The following is an 18,557-nucleotide window of genomic DNA, read 5'->3' on the forward strand; positions in this document are numbered from 1 at the left end:
TAAATAAACAAAATCAGTAGGCTAATCTTTTTGAGTGTGAAGTGTGTACTGTATTGTATTATACTGTATTAGATGGACTGTAATTACACACATCGTTCAAACCATGATAAAGCAGAAGAGAACATGGAATTCTAGTGCAGCACATGCGGCCTACAAAGTTACAAGTATAGGCTAGCGAATTTGATAAACATTTTGAAATATACTGTAATAGGGCCTATTTGTATAAGGCTGGTACTGTATATATTTATATATATTTATACAGTACCAGTCAAAAGTTTGGACACACCTACTCGTTCAAGTGTTTTCTTAAAAAAAAAATATATATTTTCTACATTGTAGAATAATAGTGAAGTCCTCAGAACTATGAAATAACACATATGGAATCGTGTAGTAACGAAAAAAGTGTTAAACAAATCAAAATATTGATTATATTTTAGATTCTTCAAAGTAGCCACGCGTTGCCTTGATGACACCTTTGCATACTCTTGGCATTCTTCACCTGGAATGCTTTTCCAATAGTCTTGAAGGAGTTCCCACTTACGCTGAGCACTTGTTGGCTGCTTTTCCTTCACTCTGCAGTCCAACTCATCCCAAACCATCTCAATTGGGTTGAGGTCGGCTGACTGTGGAGGCCAGGTCATCTGATGCAGTACCCCATCACTCTCCTTCTTGGTAAAATAGCCCTTACATATGATAGTCCCACTAAGCACAAACCAGATGGGAAGGCGTATCGCTGCAGAATGCTATGCTAGCAATGCTGGTTAAGTGTGCCTTAAATTCTAAATAAATCACAGACAGTTTCACCAGCAAAGCACCATCACACCACCTCCTCCATGGTTTACAGTGGGAACCATACATATCAAATCACATACACATGGTTAGCAGATGTTATTGGTCACATACACATGGTTAGCAGATGTTATTGCGAGTGTAGCGAAATGCTTATGCTTCTAGATCTGACAGTGCAGCAGTATCTAACAGGTAATATCTAACAATTCCACAACAAAACCTAATATCTAACAAATTCCAAAACAAAACCTAATACACACAATCTAAACTTGGCAAAAAAAGAAACGTCCTCTCACTGTCAACTGTGTTTATTTAAGTACTGCAGTGCATCTCTTCCTCATGGACTGCACCAGATTTGCCAGTTCTTGCTGTGAGATGTTGCCCCAGTCTTCCACCAAGGCAAGTTCCCGGACATTTCTGCGGGGAATGGCCCTAGCCCTAAACTTCCGATCCAACCCCAGAAGTGCTCAATGGGATTGAGATCCGGGCTCTTCGCTGGCCATGGCAGAACACTGACATTCCTGTCTTGCAGGAAATCATGCACAGAATGAGCAGTATGGCTGGTGGCATTGTCATGCTGGAGGGTCATGTCAGCATGAGCCTGCAGGAAGAGTACCACATGAGGGAGGAGGATGTGTTCACTGTAACGCACAGCGTTGAGATTGCCTGCAATGACAACAAACTCAGTCCGATGATGCTGTGACACACCTCCCCAGACCATGACGGACCCTCCACCTCCAAATCGTTCCCACTCCAGAGTACAGGCCTCGGTGTAACACTCATTCCTTCGACGATAAGCACGAATCCGACCGTCACCCCTGGTGAGACAAAACCGCGACTCGGCAGTCCTGTCTGGTCCAGCAACGGTGGGTTTGTGCCCAAGGGGCCCCAGGGTTGAGGATCAGCAAAGTGGAGAGGTTGTTTCCTACCTTCACCACCTGGGGGCGGCCCGTCAAGAAATCCATGACCCAGTTGCACAGTGCAGGGTCGAGACCCAGGGTCTCAAGCTCAAGGATGAGTTTGGAGGGTACTATGCTGTTGAAAGCTGAGCTGTAGTTAATGTACAGTATTCTTACATAGGTATTCATCCTGTCCAGATGGAATAGGGCAGCGTGCAGTGTAATGGCGATTGCATTGTATGTGGACCTATTGGGGCGGTAAGCAAATTGGAGTGGGTCTAGGGTAACAGTACATGCAGCCCTGGCGAAGTAGTGTGTTACTGATGGTAGGCTTTGTTACTTTGGTCCCAGCTCTCTGCACGTCATTCACTAGGTCCCCCCGTGTGGTTCTGGTATTTTTGCTCACCGTTCTTGTGATCATTTTGACCCCACGGGGTGAGATCTTGCGTGGAGCCCCAGATCGAGGGAGATTATCAGTGGTCTTGTATGTCTTCCATTTCTTAATAATTGCTCCCACAGTTGATTTCATCAAACCAAGCTGCTTACCTATTGCAGATTCAGTCTTCCCAGCCTGGTGCAGGTTTACAATTTTGTTTCTGGTGTCCTTTGACAGCTCTTTGGTCTTGGCCATAGTGGAGTTTGGAGTGTGACTGTTTGAGGTTGTGGACAGGTGTCTTTTATACTGATAACAAGTTCAAACAGGTGCCATTAATACAGGTAACCTCTTAAAGAAGAAGTTACAGGTCTGTGAGAGCCAGAAATCTTGCTTGTTTGTAGGTGACCAAATACTTATTTTCCACCATAATTTGCAAATAAATTCATTAAAAATCCTACAATGTGACTTTCTGGATTTTTTTTCTCATTTTGTCTGTCATAGTTGAAGTGTACCTATGATGAAAATTACAGGCCTCTCTCATCTTTTTAAGTGGGAGAACTTGCACAATTGGTGGCTGACTAAATACTTTTTTGCCCCACTGTGTATATATAGGGCTATATATCAATCTAGAAAAGATTATCTACTTTGGAATCAATTCGAAATGGGGGTGAAGGAGAGAGAGAAGGAGAGACTGCTCGCACGTGCACTGATTTAGAGCAATAATATTCGAGTGATAAGCTGTTTTAAAACTGGAGCTGCAATTAAAACAATTATAATATTTACAATTAAAAAACAAGGTGACCCCTGAAAGCCAGATGGAGACAGGTAAATTAGACACTCATTTTGTGTTTATTTTACTGTAGCATAGGCTATGCTGCAGACAATGTAGGCCTAAGAAAAAGAGTTCCCATGATGAGATGATGGGTCTTCATGCATTGTGAACTGCACTCCATACTAACATGAGCTGTCTGTCCCCACCCTGAGCGTTGATTCATCATGCAGAGGCTTAGAGAAGCCAGATTTAGATATTGTATATAATTTAACAGTTCCGTTTCACCCCATGCTCTTCATATAAATAATGTATTATCATTTCTGGATTCTCGCAGTTATTTATCACTGGAAAAGGGAGTGGTTTTGGGCGGTAAATCTTGGTAACCGGGTTCCCGCCATTCAACCCTAGTGTGTGTGCATGCGCACTAGGGTGTGTGTGTGTGTGTGTGTGTGTGTGTGTGTGTGTGTGTGTGTGTGTGTGTGTGGGAGGGAGGGAGGGAAGGGAAGGGAAGGGGGTGTGAACACAGACGGCAGAAGACATTTTAGATTAATAAGAGCACTGCTATACAAACACATTAATATTCTCCTCCAGGGGCAATGCTTCTCCCATGCATACAATTGAGCCATTCTACAACAATTACGCAATCATCTGCTAAGAGTGCAGGTCCTCCTTTTGTGTACTATCTCAATGGAGTCTGATTTTCCAGTTTGGTTTTAATGCATTTGAGTAGGATATTTTGATATATTGGATTGATGATTTATCTGGTATGCAGAGAGATTGTGTATCATGGTGACATAGACTCTCATAGACTCTCATCCACCGTCTTAGCACTGCTGCAGCAGTTTCAAATGGCACACTCCCTATACCTCTTTCTGCACACAGCCAATCCAAACCCTTGCTTCCATATTCTCCACCCGCACACATCCTCCAGACACCCCATTCTGACACAACCCCACTAACACCCCTCAGTTCATATCCCTCACCCAACATAACCCAATGGGAAACCCACTATAAATGGCCACATCTCTCTCTGAGTGATGTGTATCGCAACAGAGGGCAGGAAGGCATACAATTCATAAAGCAGAGGGAGAATATACACTGTGAGCTGCATTGCAGAGGCTACAGCCAGGGCTAGCGGCTCCTCTGCAGGCCTACATGCTTTACATTTATTATGCATGTTTAGGAAAAAGGGTGCGTGTTTGTGTGTGTCTGTTTTTTGACGTTTATGGCCTTTTTCCGTATGTGTGGTTGCCAAGACAAATAATGCAGTCCTGAATGCATCTGTGACTCATACATTCCCTCTGTTTTGTGTGTGCATTAGATGTGGTAGGGATTGTGAATGTTGGAGTAGCATGGTTAGTTGTGACAAACAGTGGATAAGGGTTGACTTCGGAAAGTATTCAGACCTCTTGACTTTTTCCACATTTTGTTATGTTACAGCCTTATTCTCAAATGGATTTTTAAATATAAATCTACACACAACACCCCATAATGACAAAGCAAAAACAGGTTTTTATATATCATATTTACATAAGTATTCAGACCCTTTACTCAGTACTTTGCTGAAGCACCTTTGGCAGCGATTACAGCCTTGAGTCTACTTGGGTATGACGCTACAAGCTTGGCACACCTGTGGGAGCTTCGCTGCCCATTTTCAGGTCTCTCCAGAGATGTTCGATCGGGTTCAAGTCCGGGTTCTGGCTGGGCCACTCAAGGACATTTAGAGACTTGTCCCAAAGCCACTCCTGCATTGTTTTAGCTGTGTGCTTAAGGTTGTTGTCCTTTTGGAAGTTGAACCTTCGCCCCAGTCTGAGGTCCTGAGTGCTCTGGAGCATGTTTTCATCAAGGATCTCTCTGTACTTTGCTCTGTTCATCTTTCCCTCAACCCTGATTAGTCTCCCAGTACCTTCCGCTGAATAACATCCCCACAGCATGATGCTACCACCACCGTGCTTCACTGTAGGGATGGTGCCATATTTCATCCAGCTTGGCATTTAGGCCAAAGAGTTCAATCTTGGTTTCAACAGACCAAAGAATCTTGTTTCTCATGGTCTGAGAGTCCTTTAGGTGCCTTTTGGCAAACCCAAAGCAGGCTGTCATGTGCATTTTATTGAGGAGTGTCTTCCGTCTGGCCACTCTCCCATAAAGGCCTGATTGGTAGAGTGCTGTAGAAATGGTTGTCCTTCTGGAAGGTTCACCCATCTCCACAGAGGAGCTCTGGAGCACTGTCAGAGGGACCATTAATGTCTTGGTAACCTCCCCGACCAAGGCCTTTCTAGCCCGATTTTTCAGTTTGGCCAGGCAGCCAGCTCTAGGAAGAGTCTTGGTGGTTCCATATTTCTTCCATTTAAGAAATGGAGGCCACTGTGTTCTTGGGGACCTTAAATGCTGCATAATGTTTTTGGTAGCCTAATCCAGGTCTGTGCCTTGACACAATCCTGTCTCTGAGCTCTACAGACAATTCCTTCGCCCTCGTGGCTTGGCTTTTGCTCTGACATGCACTGTCAACTGTGGGACATTATATAGACAGGTGTGTGCCTTTCAAAAATCCATGTCCAATCAATTTAATTTATCACAGGTGTTCTCCAATTAAGTTGTAGAAACATTTCAAGGATGATAAATGGAAACATTTAATACATATAAATAAGGTATTTCAGTTTTTATTTTATTTTATTCATTTGCAAAATGTTCTAAAAACCTGTTTTCACTTTGTCATTATGGGGTATTGGGTGTAGATTGATGAATTTTATCATTTTTAGAATAAGGCTGTAACATAACAAAATTTGGGAAAAGTAAATGGGTCTGAATACTTTCCTAAGGCACTGTATGTAAAATGATAAGGAACTTGGAGTAGATCGTCAGAGCGTTCTGTTTTCCTCTGTTTACCAATCCTCTCACTCTCGCTTTACTCCTTCTCTCTCTCATCTCTCTCCTTCTCTCTCTCATCTCTCTCCTTCTCTCTCTCTCATCTCTCTACTTCTCTCTCTCATCTCTCTCCTTCTCTCTCTCTCATCTCTCTCATCTCTCTCCTCTCTCTCATCTCTCTCCCATCTCTCTCCTTCTCTCTCTCATCTCTCTCCTTCTCTCTCTCATCTCTCTCCTTCTCTCTCTCATCTCTCTCTCCTCTTTCATTCTCCTGCCTCTATGTAACTACCACCTCCCATCCCTATTTTTATCTCACCTCTTTCTTTCAATCCCATCACACCTGCTCTCTCCATCTGACTCCTTCTCTCCCTTTCTTTCCTGTCCTTCTCTCCTCCTCCTCAAATCAAATCAAATTGCATTTGTCACATGCGCCGAATACAACAGGTGTAGACCTTACAGTGAAATGCTTACTTACAAGCCCTTAACCAACAATGCTTTAAGAAGTTTTAAGGGAAACAAGGTGTTAAGTAATAAATAGATAATCAAAAAATGTATAATAAAATTAAAATGAACAAATAATGAAACAGCAGCAGTAAAATAACAATAGCGAGGCTGTATACAGGGGGTACCAGTACAGAGTCAATGTGGAGGCTATATACAGGGGGTACCAGTACAGAGTCAATGTGGAGGCTATATACAGGGGGTACCGGTACAGAGTCAATGTGGAGGCTATATACAGGGGGTACCGGTACAGAGTCAATGTGGGGGGCACCGGTCAGTAGAGGCAATTGAGGTAATACGCCCATGCAGGTAGAGTTAAAGCGACCATGTATAGACAATAAACAGAGAGTAGCAGCATGTTTATGCAATGTTTCCTCTGTCTCTCTGCCTCTCAGTCAACACATCTGATGGGAGGTGAAGTGATACACAACAGACCAGAGACACATCAGTGTGCAAAGATATTAACAGACACACACCCAGAGGGGCATTTTTTATCATATCCCAAAAGTAGTTTATTCAATTCTTCAAAATGTTCATGACTTTGTCTAACCTAAGTGTAAAAAGACGCCTGAGCGGAGGTTCCACTTCCGTTTTTCGGAGTACTTGGAAGTTAGGTTGAAAATACTGTATCCCTGGAGACATACTATTAAGTAGTACACATCATCCGAGGGTGGAAGGGGACCTGTATCATTCATTTTGACCAGATAGACAGATCACCTGCAAAGATACACTGCAGCTAGCTCCCCATGTACTTGCCTAAGATTGTACTTTTCAATACCACATCGTATGACTGTGTACAAACCAAAGTTATTCTCCAAAAATGCTTTATTCTACTGAAAATGTGATATAAATACCAGAATTCCTATAATATCCTCCAATATTCTCTATGTGCAACTTGTTATGATTTGGTTGCTATATAATTTGCTTTGAATTGACTTAGAACATGTGGTTATGCTTTTTGAAGCATAATGCCAAAGCCCCTACCACTCCCATTGTTTCACTAACAGCGATGCTAATGCTGGCTGTGGGGTAATTACATAAAGAAAACTAAGCCATATTTGTTGGTCAATGTCTCAAAGGATTACTTTTTGAAGTGAATAGAATCCCTTTTTGCATTTTTTTAAGAATATATTTAAATGGAAGTAGTTTTTACCACATACATATGACAAAAGTAGTATTGATTAAAAAAATCTGAAAACTAAATGATGCTATATGATGGTAAATTAGCTTTTTATTACTAATGTGGATTGTACTTTGTAAAACTACACATTTATATAAAAGAAAAATGCATATTTTTGTTAACCAGAATATGCAAATAAATCATAATTTTGCTAAATGAAGTCTGTTTTAGTCTTTATTTATTTATTACATGTCTAATGGTGTTTTGATAAGACATAAGTTGATATTTAGTTATTATTGTTGTTTTTTCCAGTAGTTTCTTCTCTGGTATATGTCAAATATGTTGGTAGCTTGAGGGTTGCAAAAAAAACTATTCATAGCCTTTAGGTGATCCATACTTGGAGAATGATGGTCAAAATATAAATTGTGACCTGAACTCAAGTTATGACATCACCCGGAAAAATATTTAAACTTAACTGGCAGCTATTTGTGATGTCACGAATCAGAATATTCAGTCCTGAATTATGACATCGTACAGGAAAACTATGACAAAGAACTGAGTTGGTAGTTTATGGTGATGTCATCAATCAGAATGTACAGGCCTGAGTTATGACATCAGGGGGCAAAACTGACTAAGGACTGAGTTGGTAGCCTATTGTGATGCCATCAATCAGAATGTTTGAGGTTTTCTAAACAACCTGGTGGGCCAACACACACATCTGGCTGGTTTTGATAGGCTATGACCAAAGATATACTTTACTTTCAGCTCATTCATGTGTTGATACGACAGGGGATAATATTGATGTATCTAATGAGCATACGTGAATGTGTGTTTTGTGTTCCAGCTCGGTCCATATGGAGGAGTCGTCAGTGATGCAGGGAGCCCAGGGGATGCTGGTCCAGAACTGGCCCACAGTGTCCAGTGCTGCAGGTGAAATGGCTGGCTGGGTGGGGGTCAAAAGCACACAGTGTTGATCTGCTGCCCGCTCCTGTAATGGAGGCACTCTGCACACATAGTGATGTGAAATGACAGAAGATAAATAGAAATAAGGAAGTCAGATGGGAAACATGCAGGTGACCTTTTAGAATCCCTGCCAGATGAATGCTAAGCATTAGCGCTGAGACTCCAGAGGGAGCATCCTGGAAAGACTAGAGGAAGGCCAATGACAGACAGCAACACAATCTGCCAAAATAAAAGAGCCAATGAAAAGCTGTTACAAGACAAGCAAATGTGGGCTAATATCTGTCTGTTGGTTAGGTAGGGGAAATTGGGACAGACTTTGATAGGTGAAGTGAAGTGTGACACTGCACCATGCCCGACTTAATAGTTGTGATGGGGTGCTGTTGGGAGTGGTACATTTAAAACCATTGCCACTGACAAAAGAAGAGAGAAAGCAAGGCATTCATTTGACCACATACACAGTATCTTAGATAAAATGGAGCGAAAACAATCGCCTTTGAAGACTATTTTAGGAATCTGTCTGGTAGTGAAGAGAGGGATAACTAGACAGCGAGTGAGAGAGACAGAGAGGGCTGACTTGATCACAGTTGACTGGTTCGCTCCTGTGGTTGTATTCGGAGGGGTTGTCAGAATGCCTAGGCGCTGGTTTGGTGTTCCTGTCAGCTGCCTGCCTCCTCTTTAATGCCTGCCAGCCCAGGCTGAGGACTCATCGATTTACTGTCCAGTGACAAGAGTTAGAGCACAGGTGTAGGACCCTAAGGTGGTTGAGGTATCAGCACGGTGATGGACTGAAGTGTGTCTGTTTATATGTGTGTGTCTGCACAAGCTGAAATTGAGTTGGGAGATTGAGGGAGAGAGAGAGTAGGGTTAACGAGAGGGAGAGAGAGATTAGGGTTAACGAGAGGGAGAGAGAGAGTAGATTAACGAGAGGGAGAGAGAGATTAGGGTTAACGAGAGGGAGAGAGAGAGTAGGATTAACGAGAGGGAGAGAGAGATTAGGGTTAACGAGAGGGAGAGAGAGAGTAGGGTTAACGAGAGGGAGAGAGAGAGTAGGTTAACGAGAGGGAGAGAGAGAGTAGGGTTAACGAGAGGGAGAGAGAGAGTAGGTTAACGAGAGGGAGAGAGAGAGTAGGGTTAACGAGAGAGAGAGAGTAGGTTAACGAGAGGGAGAGAGAGAGTAGGTTAACGAGAGGGAGAGAGAGAGTAGGTTAACGAGAGGAGAGAGAGAGTAGGTTAAAGAGGGAGAGAGAGAGAGTAGGTTAACGAGAGAGAGGAGAGGGTTAAGAGAGTAGTAGGTTAACGAGAGGAGGAGAGGTTAGGGGAGGGGGAGTAGGGAGAGAGAGTAGGGTTAACGGGAGGGAGAGCGAGAGTAGGGAGAGGGAGAGAGAGAGTAGGGTTAACGAGAGGGAGAGAGAGAGTAGGGTTAACGAGAGGGAGAGAGAGAGTAGGTTAACGAGAGGGAGAGAGAGAGTAGGGTTAACGAGAGGGAGAGAGAGTAGGGTTAACGAGAGGGCGAGAGAGAGTAGGTTAACGAGAGGGAGAGAGTGTATCAAGCTATTGATTTTTTTTCTTACTGACTGACGTTTTTTTGAGCTTATGGAAAACTTGTACTCTGTGGTCTTGCAGAGAATCCAATACTCTGTGGAGGCAGAGGACATGCAGAGTGTACTGCAGGCTTATCAGAAATGTCATGCAGGGTTAATAGGGGCTTAGTGCTACATCCTGGTATGCTGCAGGGTGAGACAGTTTTCATAATAGGGAAAGTTATCAAAGCCTTATGGCTTATACAGTATATATATGATGTCATATAGCAGGATTGGCTTTGTTTCTAAATGTTGTATCAAGTATGGTTGGAAGTGTAAAGGAAATAATTCACATACTGCATAGTAGAGCTATTGCACCTCAAAGAGAGAGTATACTTCCTCAATGTGATTCATTTGAGCAGAGAAAGGGGAACGGGGCATGGTTGGATTAAGACCAGACACAGAGTTAGATAGAGAGGTTGTTGAATAAGGCATGGCAAGACAGCCATCTTTTTTACAGTACTATTGGAATTCTGAGTAATTTGCGAGAGGACAAAAGAGAGACACAAATGACAAGGATGGTAAAGGAAAGAGAGGTATGGGGGTTTGGAGAAAGAGAAAGGTTTAGGAATGTCAGGGCCCTGCAGTACTTGCTAGGGAAAGCTGTGACTTGCTTCTAGGCAACGCTGTCTAACTGAGAGATTGCTGCACCATCCTACATCAACAGGGAGTGGGTGAAAGCAGTTTCCACGGCAACGATTCAAAACTTGAATGGAAGATTTAGAGGATGAGAGAGAAACAGAGAGGAAGGGGGGAGAGAGAGACAGAGAGAAGAGAAGAGATGGATAGGTGTTAAGAGGAAAGAGTGAACAGTCAGACATGGAGAAGAATGAAAATGGAGGTGGAAAAGTAAGACAGATATACAGTGAGCTTTTAAGAGAAAAATTGATTCATAAAGAATGCGGATACAGCATGTGCACACACACACACACACACACACACACACACACACACACACACACAGAATAAATATCGTAGAATAATATAAATAAAACACACACACACAAATAACATACACACACTCATATTCAGAAACCTTAATCTAACGCATGATCTTTAAATTGGGATGTGTAGAACAAAGAAGAAGAATGGGTTGAGGAGTAACCCAGATTGGACCAGGAATAATGGACTTGAATGTTGAACACTGGGTGCTGAAATGAGGCTAGAACCACCCCAGACAGCTGAGTACCATGGTAACCTCCTTACAGAAATCTATAGTAACCTACAAATCAGCAGCCACAGCAGGTTCATTTTAATATGATGTTTGCGGAGGGGGGAAATAGGCAATGGTCAGGGTAGAGCAGAGCTCCAAATAAGCCTCCATATTACTGGAGATACAAAGGCACTCTGTGTGCAGAGCATGTCAGGCCTGCTCCCGCATAGCCCCCGCCGAGAATTAGACTCACATCTTCCACAGAGTAACATTCTGCAAATTGATACAACTCTCTCATGTAGACACGCAAAAGAGATGAAGAGAGGGGAGATAAAAACAGAAAGAGAAGAGGAAGTACAGGTGTAGAACTGTTTGTTGGTTTCTTTCAATAGGTGCACATTTGATAAATACATTAGATTATTCCATCTACACACACCACTTTCAAACATGTGGCCCTCTCCAAACCAATGACAAGCTCAACTGACCTGCTTCGACAAATAATCAATGCACTCAAAATGTTGTTGATCGGTATAGGCTACCCCCATTAACACAATCACAGTGGGCTTGAGGGAAGTGATGTACTTTAGGTGTGGTAATGGTGTTGTAATGTAATAACTTCCCCACACTAACCAGGGACAGAGGTTTAATTTAGTTTCTACTGTAAAATAATTGTTATGGCTGTGTGCCACGATTATCTGAGCTGTTCAGCCATACTGGCTCCAACAAGCCCTAGGGAACCTAAAGTACTGAAGAGGGAGTTGTACTAGCTCCATCAAGCCCTAGGGAACCTAAAATACTGAAGAGGAAGTCAAATTGGTTCTACCAAGCCCTAGGAAACCTAAAGTACTTTAGGTTCCCTAGGGCTTGATGGAGCTAGTACAACTCCCTCTTCAGTACTTTAGGTTCCCTAGGGCTTGTTGGAGCTAGTACAACTCCCTCTTCAGTACTTTAGGTTCCCTAGGGCTTGTTGGAGCTAGTGTACTGAAGAGGGTACCAGAGCGGATCTATGTGTTTGTTTCATTTTATTTACTTTACTTTATTTCTGAGAGCTCTTGCATTGCATGCTACAGTCATTTCAGGCATGCACAATCATACACACATACACACAGAAACACACACACACACACACACACACACACACACACACACACACACACACACACACACACACACACACACAGAGAGAAACACACACACACACACACACACACACACACACTGTTTCACTTTAAGGATCTTGTCAGAGTAGTAGGCTATATTCGAGTACAACGTCCCTGTGGGACCATGCATGAATTTAATTAGGCACTCCAGCCATTTCATAATTAACCTACAAATAAAATACAAAAATAATCTCTTTGCAGTGCCTTAGTTTGATCTAAATAAAACACAGGCAGAAAGTAGGTCAGAGCCAGTGATGCTGGTGTGTGGGACTGAGAGCACTGTGTCTGTCAAGCCCAGAGAAGCTGGTGTGGGACTGAGAACACTGTGTCTGTCAGGCCCAGAGAAGCTGGTGTGGGACTGAGAGCACTGTGTCTGTCAGGCCCAGAGAAGCTGGTGTGGGACTGAGAGCACTGTGTCTGTCAGGCCCAGAGAAGCTGGTGTGGGACTGAGAGCACTGTGTCTGTCAAGCCCAGAGAAGCTGGTGTGGGACTGAGAGCACTGTGTCTGTCAAGCCCAGAGAAGCTGGTGTGGGACTGAGAGCACTGTGTCTGTCAAGCCCAGAGAAGCTGGTGTGGGACTGAGAGCACTGTGTCTGTCAAGCCCAGAGAAGCTGCTGTGGGACTGAGAGCACTGTGTCTGTCAGGCCCAGAGAAGCTGGTGTGGGACTGAGAGCACTGTGTCTGTCAGGCCCAGAGAAGCTGGTGTGGGACTGAGAGCACTGTGTCTGTCAGGCCCAGAGAAGCTGGTGTGGGACTGAGAGCACTGTGTCCGTCAAGCCCAGAGATGCTGGTGTGGGACTGAGAGCACTGTGTCTGTCAGGCCCAGAGAAGCTGGTGTGGGACTGAGAGCACTGTGTCTGTCAAGCCCAGAGAAGCTGGTGTGGGACTGAGAGCACTGTGTCTGTCAGGCCCAGTGAAGCTGGTGTGTGGGACTGAGAGCACTGTGTCTGTCAGGCCCAGAGAAGCTGTTGTGGGACTGAGAGCACTGTGTCTGTCAAGCCCAGAGAAGCTGGTGTGGGACTGAGAGCACTGTGTCTGCCGAGCCCAGAGAAGCCGGTGTGGGCCTGAGAGCACTGTGTCTGTCAAGCCCAGAGAAGCTGGTGTGGGACTGAGAGCACTGTGTCTGTCAGGCCCAGTGAAGCTGGTGTGTGGGACTGAGAGCACTGTGTCTGTCAGGCCCAGAGAAGCTGGTGTGGGACTGAGAGCACTGTGTCTGTCAAGCCCAGAGAAGCTGGTGTGGGACTGAGAGCACTGTGTCTGCCGAGCCCAGAGAAGCCGGTGTGGGCCTGAGAGCACTGTGTCTGCTGAGCCCAGAGAAGCTGTTGTGGGACTGAGAGCACTGAGTCTGCCGAGCCCAGAGAAGCTGTTGTGGGACTGAGAGCACTGAGTCTGCCGAGCCCAGAGCACATCACCTCACTATTTGTTTCCCTTACTGATGCCCTCTCATTTCCCCTCTTATTTTTCTGCATTGTTCTTTACCTCAATCGATATCTCCCTTCAAATGCCTCTGTCTCTTGCCTGCTGGTTATAATTAAATTTCTTTCATATCTTGCATTATACTGTATGCTAAATGAAAGGAGAATAGGGTCTCATTCTCTTAGTACTTCAGTTCACCCTCTCTAGGCTCTCTTGGTCTTTTTCTTTCATTGTCTCTTCCGCTCGCCCTGCTTCTCTCTCTCTCTCTCTCTGTCATATTCATGATTGCATATTATATGAGATTCTCTCTTTTACCACTGCTGTGTCGAGCCCTTGTGAGAGTGGGATTAGGTTAGTGCTGGGTTTTCACAGTTCCTGTCATCTTTACGTGCTAATTCTTGTCACATCACAAGTGTTAAACATCCCAGTACCTCTCTGCCGTTAAAGGTCACGTCTGTTTAGTCTAACCTTGTGTTCTCAGCTGCACCACTGGCTGATAAAGTTATACTCCCTGCAATCACTTTCCCCTTCTTTAGTTTATCGGTGTGCCTCTGTGTCCAGTTGTCATACTTGAGTAAAAGTAAAAGATACCTTAATAGAAAATGACTCAAGTAAAAATGAAAGTCGCTCAGTAAAATACTACTTCTGTAAAAATCTAAAAGTATTTGGTTTGAAATATACTTAAATATAAATAGTAAATGTAATTGCTCAAATATACTTAAGTATCAAAAGTAAAAGTATAAATAATTTCAAATGTCTTAAATTAAGCAAACCAGACGCCCAATGTTCTTATTTTTTTTATGTACTGATAGCCAAGGGCTATCTCCAACACTCAGACATAATTTACAAATGAAGCATTTGTGTTTAGTGAGTCGGCCAGATCAGAGGCAGTAGGGATGACCAGGGATGTTCTCTTGATGAATGTGTGAGTTGGACTATTTTCCTGTCCTGCTAACCATATCAAAATGTATCTGGGTGTCAGGGAAAATATATGGAGTAAAAAGTACAATATTTCTTTAGAAATGTAGTGAAGTAAAAAAATTGAAATAGTAAAGTACAGATACCCCCCAAAACTACTTAAATAGTGCTTTAAACAATTTTTTACTTACATACTTTACACCATTGGCTGTATTACAGCTGTGGTAACACTTTACCTCAGCCGGAAATAGGAGACTGAATAAGGCTCAATTTATGAATGTGCTGGTATGTTCAGAATGTCATTGTAATGATGAATAATGGGGATGAAGATGATCATGAATTAGACATAGCTCTTCTATCTCGCTCCGTTTCTTCTCTTTCTCTCTTGTAGATGGTGAGGGGGGTGAGCTGTCCCCTCCGGTTGGAGCTGGCATCGACAGTAACAGCTGGCAATTCCGTTACGGGCCTGGCCCTGGCTACGGCCCCCCTCAGGTCCTGAAGCCTGGAGACATTCCCCCTGAAGCCTTCATCATCCCCGGCTCCCCCGCTATCATCTCAATCCGCCAGGGCCCGGGAGGAGAGGATGACAAGAGTGATTTCATTTCCTTCGGCAAGAAGGAGGAAGCCAAGAAGAAGAAAAAGAAGAAGAAGGAGAAGAAAGACAAGAAAGACAAGGGGAAGGAGGATGTGGACGAGTAGAGGAGAAAGGGGAGATATGAAAACAGAGCTACCAACTAAAGTCCAAATAACAGCTGCAAGACAAAAAGCCAAATGTATATTTTCGAATCAGGAGAGTCTCCATGTGTTGTGTTTGCATAGTTAAGTCTGCCCAGCCAGGTCCCCATTAGCAGAGGCCTATCTCTGTAAAACATGTAAGCAGCCAATAGTATCCTCTGCCAGATTGGCCCTCTGAAGCTTCCATACCTCTGGCTATAAAACACTATTTTAAAATATATTTAATAGGCTCTCATTTACCAGACATTTGCTGAAAATTCCACAAAAATCTCTTTGATTAGAATAACCTAAAGATGATAATCCAATCAACTACCGATACCCAGACGTTTCATGTATAAAATGCCGTACAGTATGTGAGAGAAACCTCACATACCCTATTAATGGTGGTGCTATAGTCCTGCCAGCCCGCCTCCCCAACCTTGCTTGAAATGGGACCCTTCTCCCTGGCCCTTCTGGCCCCTTGTTGGCATCTCTGTCTTTACTCTGCCCCTTGCCTCCTCTGCTCTCCTGATTGGAGGGGGAGAGGAGGAGCTCAATCTGACAAAGAGTGACACAGAGGCTCTCATCTACAGTAAGATGGAAGCCTTGTGCAAAAAAATGAGTCGTTTTTTTCCTACTAAATATAGAAAAGAAAAAGTGGTGCAAACAAGACACCTGACGTGTATAAGTACAGTACAGTGAGCTGTGTGAGATTGGAATGTGTTGAGATTAGTGCTGGACGGGATTGAAGGCTGGATTAGGCTGACCGTGTTCTGGATTAGGCAGCCCGTGGGTTGTTTCATGCCTGGTACTGTTGGCACTGTTGGCAGCATAGGGCAGGCTAAAGACCTTGCCCCGCCTTCTCATCTACAACACAAAATAGGCCAGTGGGACCTTGGACCCACAGTCTGTGCAGCACACAACCACTGTAACACACACACACACACACACGAACACCTTAGACAGTCTGGGGGGGACATGCACACACCTCTCTGGATAGTGTACAGCTCTAACTCAGCCAAAAGACTGAGGCCTATTTCAGTGGCCTCTTTTCTATGGGAGTGTAATATATGACAGGAACTCTTGCTTGTTGTTTAATTTCTGTTCAAGCCTGATCCACCCCCCCCCCCCCTGCTTCTGTCAGTCAATGTTTAATAGTCAATGTTCAGTAGTTCTTAAAGCCCCGCCCCCTTACCTTGCCCGCTTTGGTGCTAGTAGGATTCTCTCGCACGCCTCGTCTGTTGACCCTCAACTCCTCCGTCCTCTGATCACCATGTTCAGAAGGCCTCTCTCAAAGACACTCTTAACTTCTGATAACTTGTTCCTCTGCAAAAACAGCAACAGAATGAACCTGTATAACACACTCACACACTTTCTGTTAGCTTTAACCAAGCCTTGCTACTGAAATATCAACGTTCCTAGCACTGTTTTGGGGACAAGTTGCCGTCTCTTCCACCAGTTACACACAGGGTAGTGGGGCAAACATAAGGAGCTTAGCAGAAATATGGACGGGCTTCCTTCTGTCCAGATGGAGAGAAAAAGAGGGATGGAAGGACGTAGAGGCAAGGAGAGAGAAGTGGATTTGTAGTGATGGGCACTCCAGTCCACAGACATTCCCTGGAGAGCTTTGTTGCTGTGTTAAACTCTACTCATATTTTGTGATGAAAAGGAAGCATCAACAGCATTGAGTCTTCTCCAGAATAGAGCATCCCCAGAATGAACTCAGTATGTGTGAGGGCTAATTCCACAGCATCTCCTACTCACCTCTCTGTTTCCTCTTCCTGGCTGATATCTGACCAATCAGAGGGGACACAGGGATGATGCTAGCGCTGCTATTGGACTGAATCCCCCCATATTATACACGCGCTCCCCCTTCAGGTGTGAATCTGTGCTGTCAGATCACTAAGTGGCTGTTTGCATGTTATAAGCAAAGGAAATATATATATATAGATCTATATAGATAGATATGTTTCATTTCCTTCAACCATTTATCACAAATTCAGAGATATGAATATCATCTCTGCTAAAATATGTATACATACTCACTCTCGAAAACACACATGAACACAAATACACACATACTATGTATTCCTAGACAAACAGGAATCACTTGTTTTTATTCTGTTGAAGTTAAATTAAAATAACCTTCTAAATATAAGTAATGCTGTAGATATGCTATGAAATGCTATTTTTGTTCATGCCCTTATGATTTTTGAGGATTACAAAATGAGTCCTTATACCTTGTGTTAAGCTATGAATTGATATCAAAGAAACACTAACGTAATACTGAATAATTTACTCACCATCGATATATATCCCGAACACCTTTGAAAATGTTTTTATAATGTTGAGAAAAAAAAACTTAACAAAATTGTCAAAAAATAAATAAACTAATCTTGATGTACTCTCTGCTTGTGTGAAGTGAATGTTTCATGAGTAATCTGGTGCCTGTATGGCACTAAGCAGTCGACTGCGACATTGCAGATCTGTTAATAACCTTTTTGTACACCTGCTCATCAATGTAATGGTGATATAGTGGTTTGTCTTTTTTATTATTTGATGGATCTGGTATCGTGTTTTGTTTATAAATCACAAATAAAATGTTATTTCTTAAATATTGGGAAAAAATTGTCTGTGCCTTGATTTCAACTAATGTATACTGCTAAGCCCAGCAGCCTGGTTAGTTGGGTTTTGGACACAAGGTTGAACAGGCCCACTGCAAAAGTGATAATTACATATATTTACAGATTTTGGCTACAATTGACAAAATAATATCCTAAGTTCTGTAGAAACCTAACGGCTACAGGAGATAAACGCTCAAAAACTGCAGAAAGACCCACACAAACACCCCTGAGTCTAATACCTGAGCGCTAATCAACGAGAAGGGTCTGCCCCTGACCTGCATCCAGGGAAAGTCCAGGGAAGAAACGCCCCGGGGAACCAAAGCCCGTCTTGCTTCTCTTTCTATTGGATCCTAGCTGCTTTCTCATTCTATGGGTCAACTAGTATTGTAGCAAAATCCAAACCCTTTTCCATAACCTTAACCTCATTCCCCTAACCTAATATATTAATTATGCTAACATGCTACGTTAGTTATCCTAACCTGCTATATTAGTTCTCCTAACCTGCTATTAGTGCTAGGGGCAAATCTGACCAGGTCTGAAGATGAGATTGAGAGACCCGGACCCAACGAGGACTCTCATCTGGGTTAGATAACACATCTCATTGAGTATGTCACTGTAGGGAGAGACAGCTCTGCTCTGTGATAAATTATATATCTGTGGCTGACAGGGCTCTCCCAGTCAGAGCAAGAAGAACTTAACCCTTGTGT

At 43.4% G+C, this 18,557-nt stretch overlaps 1 protein-coding gene across 7 annotated transcripts in view; it reads left to right on the forward strand.

The window, feature by feature from the left end:
• The window catches only part of LOC115105790 (protocadherin alpha-C2-like), a 64,346-nt gene extending 46,492 nt beyond the window's left edge, over nt 1–17,854 (forward strand). For all 7 annotated transcript variants that reach the window (XM_065007440.1, XM_065007436.1, XM_065007438.1 and 4 more), the window contains exons 3-4: nt 8,167–8,252; nt 14,904–17,854. In XM_065007440.1, the coding sequence (XP_064863512.1) occupies nt 8,167–8,252; nt 14,904–15,211 (394 nt within the window). In that variant the 3' untranslated portion in view covers nt 15,212–17,854. The remainder of the gene's footprint in view (nt 1–8,166; nt 8,253–14,903) is intronic.
• Nucleotides 17,855–18,557: the final 703 nt, after the last annotated feature.

The sequence above is a fragment of the Oncorhynchus nerka genome, linkage group LG22 (assembly GCF_034236695.1).
Source record: "Oncorhynchus nerka isolate Pitt River linkage group LG22, Oner_Uvic_2.0, whole genome shotgun sequence".
Classification (NCBI taxonomy): domain Eukaryota; kingdom Metazoa; phylum Chordata; class Actinopteri; order Salmoniformes; family Salmonidae; genus Oncorhynchus; species Oncorhynchus nerka.